The 18,587-nt window shown below is 47.7% G+C and overlaps 1 protein-coding gene across 10 annotated transcripts in view; it reads left to right on the top strand.

Annotated features, from left to right (window-relative positions):
• Window positions 1-18,587, top strand: part of BANP (BTG3 associated nuclear protein) — a 104,914-nt gene that overhangs the window by 73,897 nt on the left and 12,430 nt on the right. For 7 of the 10 annotated variants that reach the window (XM_038538082.1, XM_038538078.1, XM_038538079.1 and 4 more), the window contains 3 exons: window positions 2,612-2,742; window positions 4,375-4,446; window positions 6,225-6,263. In XM_038538082.1, the coding sequence (XP_038394010.1) occupies window positions 2,612-2,742; window positions 4,375-4,446; window positions 6,225-6,263 (242 nt within the window). The remainder of the gene's footprint in view (window positions 1-2,611; window positions 2,743-4,374; window positions 4,447-6,224; window positions 6,264-18,587) is intronic. The other 3 variants (XM_038538083.1, XM_038538081.1, XM_038538085.1) reach the window with 1 other exon arrangement.

The raw sequence follows: 18,587 nt of genomic DNA, 5'->3' as shown, positions 1-18,587 counted from the left end.
GCTCTTTAGTCACAAGGGCTGCTTCCTGTGCGGTCCACCAGCAGCCACAGGTTTCCCAGGGAGCACTGGAATTGAATTTCTGAGAGAAACACAAAATGTATTTTTATTTTATCAAACTTTTTAAAAAAGTACATGGCTTTATTATATATATATATATTTTTTTAAAGATTTTAGTTATTTGAGAGAGAGAACGGGGAGGAGCAGAGAGAGAGGGAGAAGCAGGCTCCCCGCTGAACAGGGAGGCCGATGCGGGACTGGATCCTAGGACCCTGAGATCATGATCTGAAGGCAGACACTTAACCCACTGAGCCACCCAGGCGCCCCTGGTTTTATGTTTTTTAAATATTTGTTTATTTGAGAGAGAGAGCAAGGGAGAGCTGGGGGTGGGAGAGAGGGAAATGGAGAGAGAAACTTAAGTGGAGTCCTCACAGAGTGCATAGCCTGTTGCAGGGCTTGATCACTTGACCCTGAGATCACCACCTGAGCTGGAACCAAGAGTGGGACACTTCGTGGACTGCCCCATCCAGGCGCCCCTGAAAAGCACATGGCTTTGTAAATTTCCTTTGCTGTCCTTGTTTCTGTGTTTATTGTGCCACATTCTTCATTAAAATCAGATAGAGCAAAGTAGGTGGTTAGTTCAAGGGCCTCTGGTGGTTCACTGCTCCGTTGGCATCTTCCCAGCCTCCCAAGGCAAATCGGAGATGGTGACAGAAATAACCCAGTAAAATTCCTGGATTCCTGGCTGGCTTAATTTGGAATTGGTAGTGATTCCAGCTGTGTGCCTTGTTTACTTTTGAATTATCCGCAGACAAAAAAAGGAACTTCTAAATACGTGCTATAAAGACATCCTGAGCCCAGGTTCCTCTAAGTCTGAATTAGTGCTATCCCTGTGAGCACAGACTGTGAAATTACTAGTGCCAATGGATGTTTACAAAATCAGTTCATTAAGACATCTGTGTTGCGCTTTCCTGTCTGGTAGTATCGTGTGAACTTGTGTACTGCTTAAGTGAAAAAGACGGCTGCATCTCCCTGTGAAGGCTGCCTCTGCGCGCCCTGCAGCCCTCATCAGTGAGTTGAAAGCCTCGAGGGAGTGTCTGTGCAGTGCCTGTAGTTTAGGCTTGCGGAGGACCAGCTTGTAACAGTCTGCTGCCTGCCCGTCTGTGTGTGCAGCTGCCTTTCTTCTGGATGCAGAGAAGAGCCAGGTCAGCAGAGGGGGGCCCTTGGAGTGGCCTGCCTTCCTGACGTGCACTCTGACAGTGGGGCGCTGTGGTCTGGAACCTTCACCAGCGTCAGCACTGTCGGCTCTGAAGGATTCTTGATCACAAAAAAGTCACCAACATGTTTTTTTGCACTGGGCTTTGATATCAGTACAAGTTATGAGACATGAATTTAAACTGGTCTACATACATTGTGTGATTTTTAGGGAGTTGTTGATTAATTGGTAGGTGCAAACGTTTGATTCTTAGGTTTGGAAACCATTGACTTCATACCTACATATCCTGTGTTCTGTAGTTTCTTTAGAACCTTGGGGACCATCATTCTTCCTGTATTTTTGAACCATTTGAGAACTGGCAAGATCACTTGATTTCTTTTTTTATTAACACTAGAGCAGAAATTATTTGGGAATTTATTAAGTTATGTAATTCTTATTTACTAGCAGAGTAGACTTTATTTTTTTATTTTTATTTGTTTATTTTTTTAAGTTGATATTTTAAAACATTGACACCTAAAATTGTTCACTGAAATCATTAAAAAGGATGTAATTTCTGACATAATACAAGTGTTAACGTTTTCACATCACCACATTATTTTTTCACACGTAGTCAATGGAGTCAATATCCCATGTCAGTTTAATTACCACCATTGAGCTGTTAAAAAACACATGAAAATCTTTTGCTGGGCAATCCGACATTTTACGTCCTTGTTTTTTTTCTCCTAACATTCGTGTTAGGCGTCTGCTTCTTACCAAGTTTCATCCTGCTGAGATATGTGTTTTTCTTACCATCAGTCCACCGTAGTTCAGATTTTATGCTGAAAACTGTGCACAAAATCAATGTTTTTCTGAGGCCTTAATATTCTAAGTGTCTAAGAAAATTCTATTAAGATATCATTATAACTAAAATTAATATATAGCACGTCAGCACAAATGTCTTATTTTGGATTAAATGAAGGAAGTAAAGTTTGGAAACGTATTGGAAACGTATCTTTAAAGAAGTGGATGGGGATTTTTTCCCTTTCCCCCCAGTGAGTTTAATTGTACAAGAACAAGTATTATTTGCTGCCGGTGTAAAATAGACTTTATTATCAATTTTATTCCTATTTTTCATTTTTGCCGATAAATCCTGAGCAACTGCATTTAACCAGTAGATGGGAATCCTTTGTCTCAGGAGTCAGTCCTTCAGACTCTTTCTCTTTCTGTCCACAGGTCAGAAATCTGCATTCCCTTGCACTTAGAACTAATGGTGTGTACAGAATGCTGGGGCTCCTCTGTTGGGCCCTGTCGACTGGAGTCTGGTCCTTTCCTCTCCGTGGGAGTGTGGGCCTGGGGAGGGCAGGAGGCCCAGAGGCGTGCACGTGGCTGGTTGCTAAAGCCTTCTGTACTTCCCTGCAGAGACCGTGTTGAGCACACCGCCCCCCGCCAGTGAGATGCCACAGCCCCCGCCTCAGGCCCTGCACTATGCCCTGGCCAATGCCCAGCAGGTCCAGATCCACCAGATCGGAGAAGACGGACAGGTCCAAGTAGTATGTACCCTTCTCACTATTCTGCCTCCACGAAGGCCAGGGGAGGCTGGGGTGGGGCTGGGGCATGGCCAGTGGGGAGGGCCACCACCAGCCTCCCCTGCATTTCTGGGTCATGCTGTGGTAGCTTGGGGTGAGGTCAACGTACCATTTTAAAGTAGAAGTTGTTAGGGGTACCAGTTCTTGCATTTCATGAATGAGGGCAGTTCCTGAAGGGTTGTGTCCTTGGTAGTGGCCCGTCATGGTTCCCCAACATGTACTGCCCTGCGTGCACTGTCAGCTCTAAGAGTCAGGCTGTTCGACCATCCCTGCTTTTGTCTGTCCTGCTGAGAGGCAGTGTAGATGCACCATAGATGATTTTCAGTTCAGGAACATAGGTACCGTTTTACTGAGGGAAGAAAACAATAATTTCTTTCTGTGATCAGTAGAGAAATCTAGTGACCTTGGGTAGCGTGAAGCACTTCCTTGGAACTTTGTGATGTGCACTAAGTTTGTGTGGCAGTTAACCCAGCATTTTGCCAACACACACCTGCCTCACCCTGCTTTGCATGGCATGGCCAGGTAGAAATTCCTCCAGAACCTTCCTGGGTCCTATGGCTGGGGAGAACCCGAGGGCAGGAGCTTTGCTAGGGAGCTGCACACTTTCTGCATACTCTGGGCTCCTGTTGATGCTCTAGTTCCACCCAGCTGCTTCGCTGCATGCCCGCATCAGGAGGGATTTTTCCTGAAAGTTTCAGGGTGGCCTTAGGTCTGACATGGCACTCACAGTGCTGCTTGGTAAAGGGAGGGCTTCCAGAAAGCGCTAACGAGTGCTTTTAGAGGGGGGTTTTCTTCATCTTCCAGAGGAGATAAAGCAGTGATGAATGGTGAATTCTCTGTTTAATTGACAGTTACAAAGGCAGATACTCTTATCTTAGTATAAGAAAGTCTTTGAAGGAATCCCAGGACAGATAACATTGATCCAGTTTGCACAGAGTAAAACCAAAGCAACAGAAAGTTTTGCAGCGATGTTGAGCCACTTTTGCATTTATAGGAGTTGTCTGCTGCCTTGCAAACCTAAGTGTGCTTTAGTAGGGTTCTTTATTGGTGTTTACCCACCTATTTAAATAATTTTGTGTTTCTTTAAGACACATTGCTTGACACATATTCAGCATAGACACTCATGTATAGGCTTCCCACCACTCACGCACTGCTGTGTGGCCTTCCAGCACTCCCAGGCCCCTAGGAGACCACCTGCTGCTTCCTTGGGGTTTCTGGTCCCTCCAAGTTGATAGTATGTTTTAAAAAAACGATTCTTTTAATTTTCTGGGAAATTTCTATTTCTCTTCTTTTCCAGATGTCTTTCCCATTATTGAATTTCCCTGTTTGGTAACATTTGAAGATTCAACAGATCTTTCCTAGGCCCCAGTGTTTCTTTAAGAATCATTGCAAACTGTTCTTTCTGTATGTGTTATACACCAAAAGTTTGACTTCAAGGGGCTGTATATACCACATATGTGTTGTGTCATACTATTTAGGAGTTAGTTGTCTTGAATTGTCAGCAGGTAATCAAGGACAAAAATTTCCGAAAGCATTTCTTGTTTCCTGTGGCTTTCATTTTCTTCTGATGCTTCTCGGTGTCTTCTCTTGCTGCGGATCCCACAGGGCCACCTCCACATCGCGCAGGTGCCACAAGGGGAGCAGGTGCAGATCACGCAGGACAGCGAGGTGAGTCCCTGGGCTTCCTCCACTCTGACCTTGGTCACATGAGGTGGATGGCTGCCAGTCGCCAGATGACACAGATGTCCAGCAGTGACCACCTGACTCCTGTTTCCTCAGGAGGTGGTTGTGTTGGGAGAGGGACCATGGGGAGATGGCCTCGGGACCTATTACTGGACAGAGGTGCTTTCACTTGGAGGCTATGTCCAAAGGGAGGAGGCACAGGGGCTCTGGGGGTGGGTGAAGATGTCCTGCTGAATCAGTCCTTGCTTGTTCACCTGAGGGGAGGGCCTGACATTCAAGAATAGTCAGTTCATGGGTGGGTTGGCGGGCAGGCAAGCCAAGGCAGGAAGCTTGCTGGAGCAGCAGCAGCATTGGATGGGGAAGGAAAATAGATGGTGAGGTGGGAGGAGGTTGTGGGCATGGTGTTTCCTTGAGGTGGGGAAGCTCCCTTTTAGGGGTGAAGAGAAGTGTGAGGCCCAGCTAGTGGCCTGAGACGTCTGCTAGGATCCTTCACTGCACAAGGCACGCATGGTTGGCTGGTAGCCTCCTGGAGGAAAATCAATATAGATTTGCTTTTGGAATTTTTTAAATATTTTATTTATTTATGAGAGACACAGAGGGCGGGGAGGGGCAGAGAGAGGCAGAGACACAGGCAGAGGGAGAAGCAAGCTCCATGCAGGGAGCCCGACGTGGGACTCGATCCTGGGTCTCCAGGATCACACCCTGGGCCGAAGGCAGTGCTAAACCGCTGAGCCACCTGGGCTGCCCGCTTTTGTATTGTTTTTACTAAAAAATCATTTGAATATTTCTTGGATTTCATGGGTTTGCCTTTTTTTTTCCAGATTTCATAAGCACATCCCTCTTGTCTATGTAATCCAGCATTTTTTTGTTTTGGTTAGAAGATTAGAATTTTGAAATTAGAATGCAATGAATTAAAAGAAATTGCTGATGCCATTAATGATTAGTTTGTGATAAGTTACAATATGAGATTGTCTTTTTAAGATTTTATTTATTTATTCATGAGAGACACACAGAGAGAGGCAGAGACACCGGCAGAGGGAGAAGCAGGCTCCCTGTGGGGAGCCCAGTATTGAGCTCAATCCCAGGACCCCAGGATCAATACCTGAGCCAAAGGCAGATGCTCAACCACTGAACCACCCAGGCGCCCCTATGAGATTGTCTTCTTAACACAATAAAACTTTACCATGTTCATTTAAAAATTAAATATTTTGCAAGATGAAGGTATCTGCAAGAAGTTTTAACAGAGTCTGTTAGACCTAAAACAATAGTTTTTCCCTAAACAAATGAAAATACATTTATACCCTGGTGAACCCAGTGGGGCTGTGACCTGGTTGGTTGTGTTGTGTCCTGTGTGCTTCTGGGTTGGGATAGCACACCCCATGTGTGTAAGGCGTCTCCGTCAGGGGTGCTGGCTTATGTACATGGGACCTCCCTGTGTGACTTCTGGTTTTTCCCATCCATCTAAAATTGTTTCAAAATTAAAAAGTGGGGAAAGAAATGACATTTTCATTTGGTGTCAGGGTGGGGGTGGGTGGGTATAGTGTTTTCTTCAGTTTGTTTTCATCAGAAAAAATAGTATCTGTAAACTCAGTTTTTCTTTTGTTTGGGTTTTTTTATTGCTATAAGGGGTTGAGTTTTTGTAGAACTGACACTTATGGCTTTGCTGGTTATTCACAGATGGCATGGGATAATCCTGCCTCTGTGTCACTGTATCTGGAAGTTGTTCTGGTCCTTGATCTCTCCTTTTTTCACCCATTCTGCAGGGCAATCTACAGATACACCACGTAGGCCAGGATGGGCAGGTAAGTGCTCACTTGCTCTCACTTAATACCTACTTGCTGTGTGGGTCACCAGACCTTGCCTTGCCATGGGGAGGAGTGGGGGCAAGACGGTGGTGCAGCGTCAGCCTTAGGGAAAAGCTAGCTCTACCCCTGCTGGCACAGACGTCCCAAAGGGTGTGGACACCTGGACGTTGGGTCTCAGGGCAACATTTGTTTCTTTGTGGGATTTTACGTAGCTTTTTGCTTTGTAGATGACACTCCACTATCACTTTAGCATTGTTGTCTGTGAATTTACGTGAATGCTGTTGATGGCCATGTCTGTACAATAGCTATATATTAGGATAAGGTAGGGTTTTTTTCATGGATTTTACTGCAAAACGCCAATCACCAGCCTTTTAAAAAAATCTCTGACAAAAAGCATAACTGAAATAGTCATTGTACATACCAGATATGAACTATCTTTACAAGGCCGAGTATTCCAGCCATCAGAGTTTCTAGGGAGGGATTTACTTCCTAAGATCCAGTGAAATTGCTGGTGAATTTGAGGATTGACATTTTTATGCCCTTCTGAAGAGTTTCTGTTAAAGAGACATGTATAATCTTTGAATAATTATGAAAGAGAGTCTGGAGAATTTTCCTTTTTTATAGAACATGACCTGGAGCCACAAACATAGAGCCTCTTTACTCTCAAGACCATAGTACTTGGTATCCTGGAGACCAGCCACCTGGTCTCCCCCATCTGAAATACCCGTGTACGTCTGTCACCACTGGTGGGGGCCTGGTGTCGGCCCTGCATGGGGGCCTGGGGAATGTGTTCCTGGGCTCAAACATGAGGGGTCAGCGACCACACCTCTTGGGTTTTATCTGGAACCCCCTGAACACTTTGGGAGAAGTGTAGCAGACCTTAGATTAAATCACTTGTTTAGATTGGAGTTCCTCTGCTTTCAGTTTCATCTGGAAACACACACTTGAGGTTTTCATCAGAGCCCTGAAGCACCTGAAAGCTGCAACAGTGCAGAGTTAGCCCACGGTCCCCATTCATTGCTTCCGAACCCTGTCTTGGAGATAAGGTCATTGGGCTGGACCTGTGGAGGTCAGTTCTCAGCAGGTTGTCGTTGTGTGTTTCTCATCTCCTAGGCAGATGTCCCACCTAGCTAGGGTCGGAGAGGTCAGGTCATCGTCTGTAGCTGATCTCTGCCTTTGACCACTTAGTGGTTTGTATTTATACTAATTCACAAGAAAAGAAAGTGTGGGACATGGCTGTTCTTCTTTGTCTCTATTTCTGAGAATTCCACTTGGGATTTTTGAACAGTAGAAGGATCAGGTTTTTATATTATGTTAGCACTGTTGTTACCACGTATGGCTAGAGTCAGCATGTCCTAAATAAATCATGAGAACAGAGAGCCCAGTCTCATGGCCGAGACAGTGGCACAGCTTTCAACCCAGGAAGGACTCCTGGAATGTCCATCAGAGGAGCCCGTCTCTGAAAATGATGCAAAACCAAGGTGTTTTGTGTACACTTACCAAGGGTTGCCTCCTCCAAGTTGGTGGTCTTGCCAAGGCCTGTCCTAGGGAGCAACATGCTCTCACAGACGCTCCTCCTGTTCTCTCACCATCTCTTGAGAAGGGCAGTAGAGCTCCTGTGCTGATGGCCGTCTGTGCTACACAAATCATAATTTATTGATCATCTGGCTCAGGTTGCTTGTGCCGCCTCACCTGCCTTCCCTAGCTCTGCCCGGGTCCTGCCATCCATCCTGTGTGTGGGACGTGCAGTCAGAGCTCAGGAAGAGGTAGCACACACTGACATGGCTGGAGGAGTTGTAGTATCTGCCACCTTTTGCTTCCTTAAAGGAAGCTCAGCTTTCTGATTTAAATAAACAGTATGTGTTTATGTAAAGCTGCCTGGTCAGTCTGTTTAGCTAATCCTTTTTTGTTTTCCCTTTGTGGAAATTCCGTGTCATTTTATCACTTGGCTGGCTCTTGTTCCTATGAAGTTACTCTGCTCGTGACAGCTGCATTTTTTAAGTTAACTGAAAATTCGCAGAACAGAATGATGTTTCGCAAGACACAGAACCCGCCACGCCACTCAATGTTGTTGATGGGGTGCCTGTGGGGCACAGCAGTGCGGGGAGCAGGGGCTCTGAGTTAACCCCCCAGCTCCCACCCCACTGCCCCAACCCCCACCCACAGGAGGACAGCGCTGGGGTCTGTGGCTCCTTCCCCTGCAGTTGGGCGGGGGCTTGCCACCCTACAGCTGCTCCCCCCATTTCCACGCCATGGGGCCTTTGCTGGTCCTTGTGCCACCTTACCTGTGGGGCAGGTAGACTTGGCTCTGTGCATCATGGAATCTGGTAAGGGAAGGTCTAGTGTGCCCCTCTGCTCTGTTAACCCTTGTTAGAGCCTGATGATCAGTACCCTGGGATTATGAGTCAGAGTTGGACTTTAGTGAAACACCCTCACTGTTCAGATTCCAGGTCTTCTGAGTATGTGTGTGTGGCTCTCCAGTCTCATCCCCCAAGCAGGAACAACAATGGTCCATTCCAGCCCATCCCAGATGATCCACTCTCAGATCAGGGATATATCTGTTTTAGTCAGGGCCTTTCCGGCACTGGTGTCCTGATGATGTAGTGCTTTGTGAACTTATCATGGTGTTTTGTGCCCTCACAGCACTTTGTGCTGAAGTGTCAGATGTGAATTATGCTTTCTTTTTGCATGGCTAGGACTGTGTGCTATAATTAAGTGAAAGTGATTTTAAAGAGACCATCTAAATTTGACACCAATTAGTAGTGTCCCCAGGTGTTGGCAGAAGCAGACACTGGGATTTAAGGGGGCAACCCTTAGGACGGTGGGGGAAAGCTGACAGGTGACAATGGTGGGTATGCTCAGATGTAATTACAGGAGAGGCTTCAGCCTCTCAAGAAATCACATGCCACACCATAGTTGATTGTGAATTTGTTACAACAGTTTTTTAATTTGAATGGTGAGTTTTGGATAAAAATGTTGCCAAGTCTTTGTAGGGAATATTTAGACCCTCTGGGTTTAGATAGCAAAAGATACTATACATGCTTTGATTCTGATTACTTTTATCTAGTTGAAGGTTTGCCAACTGACAATTTTTCAGATTTATCTAATCAGTTGGAAGAACAACTAAATAATTATACTCTGTTTAAGAGATGGTGATGCAGTCATAGAATTACATGTGGAAGTACGGACTTCATGCAGAGAGGTTCAGTTTGAGTAGTGGAAGAAAGAAGTGACCAGAAAGAAAGGATTTTTATTCTGAAAATACTCTCAGTGTTGAATTGGCTTCCACAAAACAAATTGTGATATGAAAGCATAAGATATTAAAGTTTGCATCGTTGTGACAAGCGGGGCAGAAGGTGGTTACAAAGCTGCAGGATGTGCCCTGCTTTGCAGTGGGTGTTGTGTGGGGTCCCAGGAGGAGATGGGCCTGGCTCTGGGACTACGGTGGAAGCAGGAGTGCTCTGAGGTCTCATGCTGGAGACATGGAGCTCCCAGCCACATGACTTCACATCAAGACCAGACATCTCCTGTAACTCATTATGTTGCTAAAATGAAAATATTTTATTTTTTCCCCTCTTCCTTCTCTAAAGTACTTGTTTTCTTGGGGGGGTTTAGATTACATAAGGCATAGGAAATGTGTTGTTTGAATTAGAGCATAATGTCATAGTGCTCAGATTGAGAGCACCGTGTAGGGCAGAGTGGGGTCTTTGCCAGCCGAGCATTTCAGTCATGTTAGCAAGAATATAAATCTTGTCTTGTGGGTTTGTTTGGATTTTTAAGGCAGGATCAACTGGGGTAAAGGGAGTTAAATACAGACAAGATACTTTTCATTTAGTGTATCTACTGCTCTTGACACATCCACTCCTTGATTGCTTGAGCATCTTGTGTTGCCAGTGGCTCATCTCCACTGGTCATGTAAGTGGGAGTGATGGTTGGACAGAAAGGGACCAGATCTCTAAAGATGGCAGACATTAATTGACATTGGCATGGTAGAGTGGGAGAGTCTAGTCTAAATCTTCCTGAATTAGAACCAGTCATGAGTGAGTCATGCTTCAATTACATGCAAGTACAAATAAGCAGAAATCCATAAGTTTGGGTAACAGTGTGTATGTTGTAATTAGAACTATTTGATGCTAAGTTGCAGGCGCTGAAAACCTTATAGTAGAGCTGTAGGCATGGGGATGGGGATGCTAGTAGGGAATGTAGGCTTGGGGACAGGAATGCTACTCGGGCTGTAGGCAATGGGACAGGGATGTTAGTCGGGCTGTAGGCACGGAGACACTACTAGGGCTGTAGGCACAGGGGTGCTTCCCTGTGTAAGGAGTTGAACTGTCACTCTTGCTTTAGTTACCTCTTGATGTGCAACATACTGCCCCAAAACTAGGGCTGATGACCACAACCAGTCATTATCCCGCCTATCTCCATGGTTTTGCTGGGTGCAGTGGCATCACTGGGGTGGGTCATCTGGAGTCTGAGCTGTCTGGCCTGTTGTAGGGCCCACATCCAGGGCTGGAGCTGGGCTGGGCCACACCCGGGGGCTCAGTGAGGCCATCCTCCTTTGTGCAGGCTCCCCTTGTGGCCCCGGGCCTTGCACAAGGTGGCAGGGTTCCAAGAGGTGATATAACTGAAGCTATAGACCCGCCAGCCCCTTTGATGACCCTGCCTTCTTTATGGGTGGTGTGGAATGTCTGTGCTGTCATCTGGAGCTGGAAAGGATGAGGCAAGGAGGGTCACAGCATCTCTCGGCATCCCCTCTGCGCCCAGTGTGCCTTGACTCTGAGCTCCTTCAAGGGGGGGGCCCATGCTGTGCCAGGGAGGGCTCAGCCCACGTGTACAGCTGGGGTGCAGGAAGCATGGGCGGCAGTGGCAGGACTGCAGTGAAGGACACCTAAGTATTTTTAGGGAGACCTTTACTAGATGAATCACACAGCACATTACGGGCCCCAGAAATGACCCTCCCTGTTTGAGCTGATGGGTTGAGGGTAAGTCTGTCAGCACCAGTGTCGTGACCTCAGGCAGACAGCAGCCCACCCATGTGGCACAAATCCACATTAAGAAACTTCATGGGATTTATTAACGGTGTGCTTTGTTGGGGCAGCTTGGCTGATGATCAAAGTCGGATGCATTTTTCTAATTATATGTTGTGAAATAATCATTGAACTGCTGAAAGTCTGAAGTCTTTTTTGCATTTACAAAGTCTTTTTTGCATTTACAAAGTTTAGATTTTTAAAATTTAAACTTATATAATTTCTCAGATATCTTTTCATTCCATTTATGTCATTTCTTTGGGAGTTTAAGAAAGCAAAGCACAGCCCTAAACATGTATTCATGTGACTAGAAATAATGCTCCAAGAGCGATCTGTTTTTGGATAGCTGGCCGCCACTGGCTGCCCTCCAGTTCATGTTGGAGCACCGCATCCGCGGCTCTTCTCTGCTTGCTGGGCTCTTCACCCAGGGACAGGCACTCAGTCCTGAGAGGGCGCCAAGGCCTTTTTTTCTTGTAGTTGATCCTAAGTTGTTGTTAAAGATCAAAACACAACCAAGAACAAGGAGCTAGAGGTCACTTTAACCTTGGACATCATGTAGCAGGCTTCCCAACCGTGAGTGGGGAGCCTCCTGCCCGCAGGGCTTCAGGCACCCCTTTCTGGGGCTGGACATGTTTTCTCCTGCATCATAACGTCTCCTGTGGCATTCCTGGGGAGGTGAGGAGAGAGGTTCAGGAACTAGGTGGGTGTTGGTACCTATTCTACATGTGGGGACAGGATTATGCAGGGAGGTAAAACCCGGGACGGATCCTATGACCCCTGAAGCCCCAAACTGCCTCCAGTTCTCTAGAACAGCCTCACCGCTACTGTTGCCACCGCCACTGCCGCCACCACTTGGGGTTGAGAGGGATTCTTTATTTTCTTGAGCTGTGTTCTGATCTATCCTCTCTACATAGGACCTTCTGAGTCCTATTTGGTGACCCCACAACGGCAGTACTTCCTTTTGGCTTTTAGCACAGTTCCTCAGCATGTCTGCTATGGGCTGCAGATTGAGAAAGGTTTAAACACTCACTTTGTACCAAACTCTGTTGCTAGGCAATATCCTATCTGTTGAAACATTGAAATCTGGGTCAATTATTTCTCTACATGTGGGAGATTTTTAGCCACATGGGAAATCCATAAAACTTGGGCTTTAGTCATGTTGCTAAGACCATGAATCACAGAATGGTTTAGTACTATTTCAGCTAGATGTGTGTTGTGATACTATTTTTTTTTTTTTAAGTAGCTGTACCTAATGTTCTAAAATGTGTATGAGAAAAGTTTAATAGGTCTGTAAGCTAAACAGTCTCCATTGATGTGAACACCTGGAGAGTTTTGTGTGTGTTCTGGTAGTAAGCCCATCTCTGTAATGACGAATGCACCAGGCAGGCACACAATTTGTTTGTATCAAAGCTAAGCAACACAGCGATAAATCCAGGCTGCTCCCACTGCCCTTGTGAGGTGACTTTACCAATACTTAACAATAGCTTGGCATTCTTTAAACTTTTAAACCTCTCTTGACTTCTTTGGCATTTGTATTCCTCCTTATACTTGAAAGTAAATTTTAGTAGCTTTCAGAATTTTTTCCGTGAAATGGGGCCTTCTAAACTCAGCTGGGGAAGAGATTAGCAGAGACAGGAAGTATCCAGCATTTTATGTGCACGACTCTTTTTGAAGTGGGTGAGAAGAAGGACGTGGATATGTAGAGAATGTGTTGTATGTGCAGGAGGTGTGGGTGGTGGGGGCCGTTGTTGTCTGTGGCGGTAAAGGAGTGTAGGATTTCTGCGAGGTGTGGTCCACGATAGATGGTTTGCCACAGCAGGCAGAGCATTCTCCACCTCACAACAGCATACACTGTGTCACTTCACTTCTCATAAAAACGTTCCATTCAAGAAAATATGTTTCTGCATTGCATGCCAGACACAAACAGAAATCTTGGAGGACCTAGGTAGTTCAGGGAATGAATCCCTTATGGAAAAGCCTTCCCTAACTAGAGATGGTGGAAAATATAATTTAAGCTTATAAAGGCCAGAGCAGAATGAGTTTGGTGTTGATTAGTTCCAAAAATATCCTAGAAAAGTCACAAAAACAAGTGTGCATCTCCTGTCGCCTGGTTGAGGAAGCCTAGCCTTCTGGCTAGCCCCAAGTGTGTACAGGGCTGTGGGTCACCCCATGTGAGGCGGCTAGCCTGGATGGGACACAGGGGCCACTGTGTGCCCTGCTGCTGGCTCCAGGTCTCAGGAATCGTCTTGGATTCCAGCAGAGGCTTGTCATACAAAGTGACATGGGCTGGCTGCAAGCGGGTGCAGAGCACCAGGAGCTGGTTCTGGACTGTCTCGGTCTCTGAGCAGCAAGGATAGTCATTTCAGTCGTCTCAGGGGGACAGCCTGTCATGTTTCCCTGCAGTTGTCGCAGACCAGGCTGGTTCATGCAGGACACAGGGTGGGAAGGATATTATGATGCTTTCTTGAGAGAAGTTGGATGCACTGGTTACTTAAATGTGTGTTTTCAGAATTGTGTGTAGCTGGAACGAGGTTGTCTTTGAGCGGGTTACGAATAGTTGAGGCTGAAGGAGCTTTACCTCAGAGGTACTCCCAGCTGTTAGGACAGAAACTCTATGCTGCTCATGCACCCACGGCCCAGCCTGAGCTCCTTGGGGTGGAATTCATATCCAGGTCTGGTGCCTCCAGTCAAGGAGGAGTCTTCAAATCAAGGGCAGACCCTAAAATCATTTTCAAATATGTTTAAAAGGTTAAGCTCTAAATAGTTTTAATACCATTAGGTCCACAAATTTTATTCATTCCTGTTCCTTACAGAACCCAGTGTAGTACCATGCTATCAGTTCTTGATAATTGTTGGTAAATGAATACAACAATAATTATTCCAAATTAGCTGTTGGTTATTTGTAAGATGTAAGTAGGAGGCATTTTGAAACACTTCATTTTGAAGCTATTTAGGAACACAGCCGTGTATTCCCTGGTAACTTTAATCATGAGTGACAGCCTAGAAATGTATAGAGGTGTACTTATTTAAAATTTACAGCTCAGTAGGCTGAAAAATAGTGACCTCTGAGTAATTCCAGAATTTCTTTTTGGTGGGATCCAAGTTGAACTCTCTCTGTGCCAGGGAGGTGTACTGATTTCCTTGGGCCTTTCTGCCATGGTCTTTGAAATGTGTCCATGTCTCTTGCAGGTAAGCCTGGTGTGTCATGGGGGGAGCATCCCCATGCCTGGACGGACAGTGGGAGCCCACAGCCTGTGCCATCATGCCTGCGATTTGGCTGATGGCGCAGAGCAGCTAAGGGCTCTCTACACCCAAGGGTTCTGTTCCAGGAGCCATCCCCCCCTGGGTGGCATCTGCTGAGAGGAAACCTGCTGCCCCAGAAATGGGATTTCTGAGTTTCTGGCTTATGGAGGGAGGGTGGATGGAAGGGGGCCTCCTTGCCATTGCATGGAGTTTACTTTTCCTTTGTCAGAGGTAGGGTATGAAAGAGGTCATCTCTTAGGACATTTCATCTCTGTTCTTTTTTTTTTTTTAAGATTTCATTCATTCATTCATCACACAGAGAGAGGCAGAGACACAGGCAGAGGGAGAAGCAGGCTCCCCGTGGGGAGCCCATTGTGGGATTCAATCCCAGGACCCCGGGATCATGCTCTGAGCCAAAGGCAGATGCTCAGCCACTGAACCAACCAGGCAACACCATTTCATCCCTGTTCTGATCACACCCGGCCCTTCCCTTGTGCAAACTCAGGCACTCTGACAGCCCCCCCCTGCATAAAACCCAAGCCTCTTCCCCGCCCTCCATGTAGCCTCGGGGTTTATACTACAGAAGGGACAGTAGCCAGTGGAGAAAGCACTGGGGGGTCAGGGCTGGGAAGGCGGGTGACATTGGTTTTAAGGTTTGGAGACCTCGGAAACACGTAGTCGTCCTTTGGGAAACGAGCAGGGAGGGCCATGGAGGGCCAGCATACTTGTGAGAGGCATGCCATGTGCTGAATCCTGATGGATAAGATACAGGAGCCCAAGTGATGTCACACAGAGCCCTTGAACCATCACATGACAATTACAGCAGAATAAAATGTTTTCAAGCCCAGGATACCTTCCCACTTTTCTTTTTACCTGCTTCAAGAATGCACCACTGAGTATTAAATTCATGGTGTTTTCATGAGGAATCTTTATTTAGAAATCATAGGTTCATTGTGCCTGGGAGCCTGGTTAACAAAGGAGCGCTGCTGTGTGAATGGGCTGGTGAGTGACTTCAGAGCGTACTACATGATTTCGCTCACTCACTGATCTGGGGAATCTGGAGGATGGTGGAGGGGAAGGTCCTAGTGTCCCTCCTCAGGAGCCTGTGCTGAGTACAAGTGTCCCATGGACAGAGGGTACGGCCCAACAGGACCATACCGTGCTGTGTGCACTTACGCACCTGCAGGGAGGAAGCTCCGTCCTGGACTCTGTGAGGATTGACATTTAGAAACCTGCAACAGCCCACAGCAGGACGGTGCAAATGTCAACATGAAGACGTGTCACGCGATGCGGAGCGGAGGTCAGTTTCTGACCCAGGAACAGATCACACGGTCTCTGTTCTGAGCAGCCAGGAGGTTCCTTGTTTCTCTCACCTGGGTACTGAGGGGAGTACTTGGAAATCCTGGGTGAGATACCCTCCCTGGAAGGATTTGTAGTCCACAAATGAAGCGTGAGTGCCCCTGGCTCTGGGCTAGAGAGAGAGAGAGAGAATCTGAGACGTCCAGTGTGCGGTGTGCAGGAGGGAGGCACCAGCAGACTGTTGGCTGCTCTCTGCATGACACGTGTGAAGGGTAGAAATATAATCTTGGAATGGTTTTCACATGCAAACACATACTGTCACTTATTTTTAAAATTCAGGCCATTGTTTCATGGGGACTCCCAAAGCAAAACAAACAAAAAGCTTGTAAAGTGACCCAGACTGATTTTTAATTCTGCTTTTTCGTCTACTCCTGTGAGCTTGTGCATTTGCTTTCAGCATCTGTTCTCACTTCATGTTTCTATGTCCCAGACGTGTGCATAGCACTGGACGCTGTGCGCTTGGCGTCAGGGACAGTCCTGTGCTCGCCACTTCGGGTTGGCCTGTGCTCTGCGTTTGGCGTTGTAGCTGGAGGATGGTGAAGATGACCACACACAGGCGATCTTATGATGGAAGCCTTTGGAGGAGTAATGACAGGGGCCCACAGTCCAGTGATAGCTGCCCCAACTGTCCGTGCACGTGTCCCCCCTCCAGGAGTGGCACCGGCAGAGGGACACACGAACCTCCCAGGTCATGTGCCCGGACTCAGGCCACCAGCTACAGGTGTCTTGAGGAGGTTGTGCGAGGGGCCCAGTTAGCAGGAGCTTGGCTGAAGTCGTAGCAGTAGGCCTTTGTGGTGTAACCAGCAGGCAGGTCTCTGAGAGAAAGCCTGTCCATCTAGGATGACTCTTCCTCGGCACCCACAGGAGACGTGGGCAGTGGTCAGCAGGCGCTCTGGCAGGAGATGAGTGGGCCTAAGAGACACCAGAGCCCTGCGGCTGTTTTCTCCTCGCCACGAAGTCTGAGGTGGCAAGGCTTCTCCTAAACAGTCTTCCTCAGTGTTTCAAGCCCAGTGGGGGTGCTGGGGGCTCCCAGCCCCGTGGCTGGTGTGCGGTCGCTCTCTTCACTGTTCACGGACAGTCTCTGGCCATGTGCTATGGGCTAGCTGGGCCGGAGTTGGCACGGCTGTGCTCAGAGCTGCTTCTGTTTGCTTGTATTTTTACTGGCCTGTGGACCCAGCTCAGAAGTTAGCCTCTGAGGCTCCATTTCCTCCCTGGCAGAGTGGAGCTAATGACAACAAACAACATGACATCTCTGCCAGATGCCCAGTGCTACAGACTTGGGCTGAGGCCCCAGGACCCGGCCGGTCCTGCTGCTCCCGAGCAGGCTCCTTGACTCTGACGGTCCTGCTCACACTTAGGTGGAATGATGATTGACCAAAATATTACATATGTGACCCTGATACTCGTCGCCATTGGCAGCTCTCTGGAGCAGACCCGCTATGGCTGAGCGCGAGAAGGACATGCCTGGGTCTGGGCCACTCTCCTCTGGCTTCCTGTGGGTTTGGCCAGTACACGGTGCAGGGGGCGGGAGCCTGAGCCGGGGCACCGCTCAGCTGCATGGACTCCCCTTCAGGAGGAAAGTCCCCCGCCCTACCACCTGGTTATTTGTGCTGCTGGCTTCCCGTTTTCTAGGCACAGTGCTAACGTGAGCATACCATGGGCCATATTGGAGCACACTGGAAAGTAAAATGTGAACTCCCGCCTCTTGAGCGGCCCACACGCTCCTTCCCACAGGCAGCCCACCACTGGCCAAGTGTGAAGTGTTACTCTCTTTGTCTCTGGACAAAGTTGAAAGACATTCTCTACACCTGAAGTTACACGTCTGCACTGTGTCTGATGCCTGGAGTCCATTCATCTCACCTTGAGCGCACCATGCGGCCACGTGGTTCTCAGTGCAAACGTGTCTGAGAGCGGTGCTCTGTGCCTTAAACCTGTGGGCACTGCTGCTCCTGTGTGTGGGCACACGAGGGCTGGGATGCCGGGCTGGGCTCCTGCTCCATCCCTGGGATGCCTGGCCCGGGGGCCCATGTCCTTGCCTGTCTATTTTCTACTTTCTGGACCCTGGAGGTTAGAAACAAGGTGTCACTCCATCCAAGGGCCAAAACAAACGCTCTGCAAAGTCTCTGGTTGAGGTGCCCTGAGAGATGTGCCTGCTGGAGTTGGGACCCAGGGCCTCACTAGAGGGGTTTTTCCAAAATTGAACTTGAAACGACTAGGTCTCTGAGGACCATCCATGAGTGCACAGCATGTCTCAGAGGTCCATTCCACTGGAACATCCTAGAAAATGAGTGCCAGTGGGTCTGAGCCCAAGACTGATGTATCCAAGGTGCCTGTGGGTCCACTGGTGGGTGTTTTCTCACCGCCATCTGTCCAGTTGTCTCTGAACTTATCCATGCCTTGGCCACCCTCTTGCCGAGCCAGCCCTTGTGGTGATTGGATGGTGATTGGAGGGTTCCTGAAACTCCCATCTTATAAGGATGTCTTACCCATGTCACTGGGAGGAAGGGCGTGTGTGTCCTCTGCCTCTGCATGCCAGCAGCTCTCACCACCAAAATGGTGACTGCAAATGGGGCAGCTTACACAGCAGCCCCTGATTTCTCACGGTCCTGGAGGCTGTTGGCCTGATGTCAGGTGTTGACATGAGGGCTTCTGATGAGGACCCCCTTCCTGGGGATGTACTCACACGGCCTTC

This window comes from Canis lupus, chromosome 5 (assembly GCF_011100685.1).
Source record: "Canis lupus familiaris isolate Mischka breed German Shepherd chromosome 5, alternate assembly UU_Cfam_GSD_1.0, whole genome shotgun sequence".
In the NCBI taxonomy this organism is placed as follows: Eukaryota; Metazoa; Chordata; class Mammalia; order Carnivora; family Canidae; genus Canis; species Canis lupus.
Note: the sequence above shows the minus strand (reverse complement) of the source record. Positions and strands in the feature narration are given on the sequence as shown.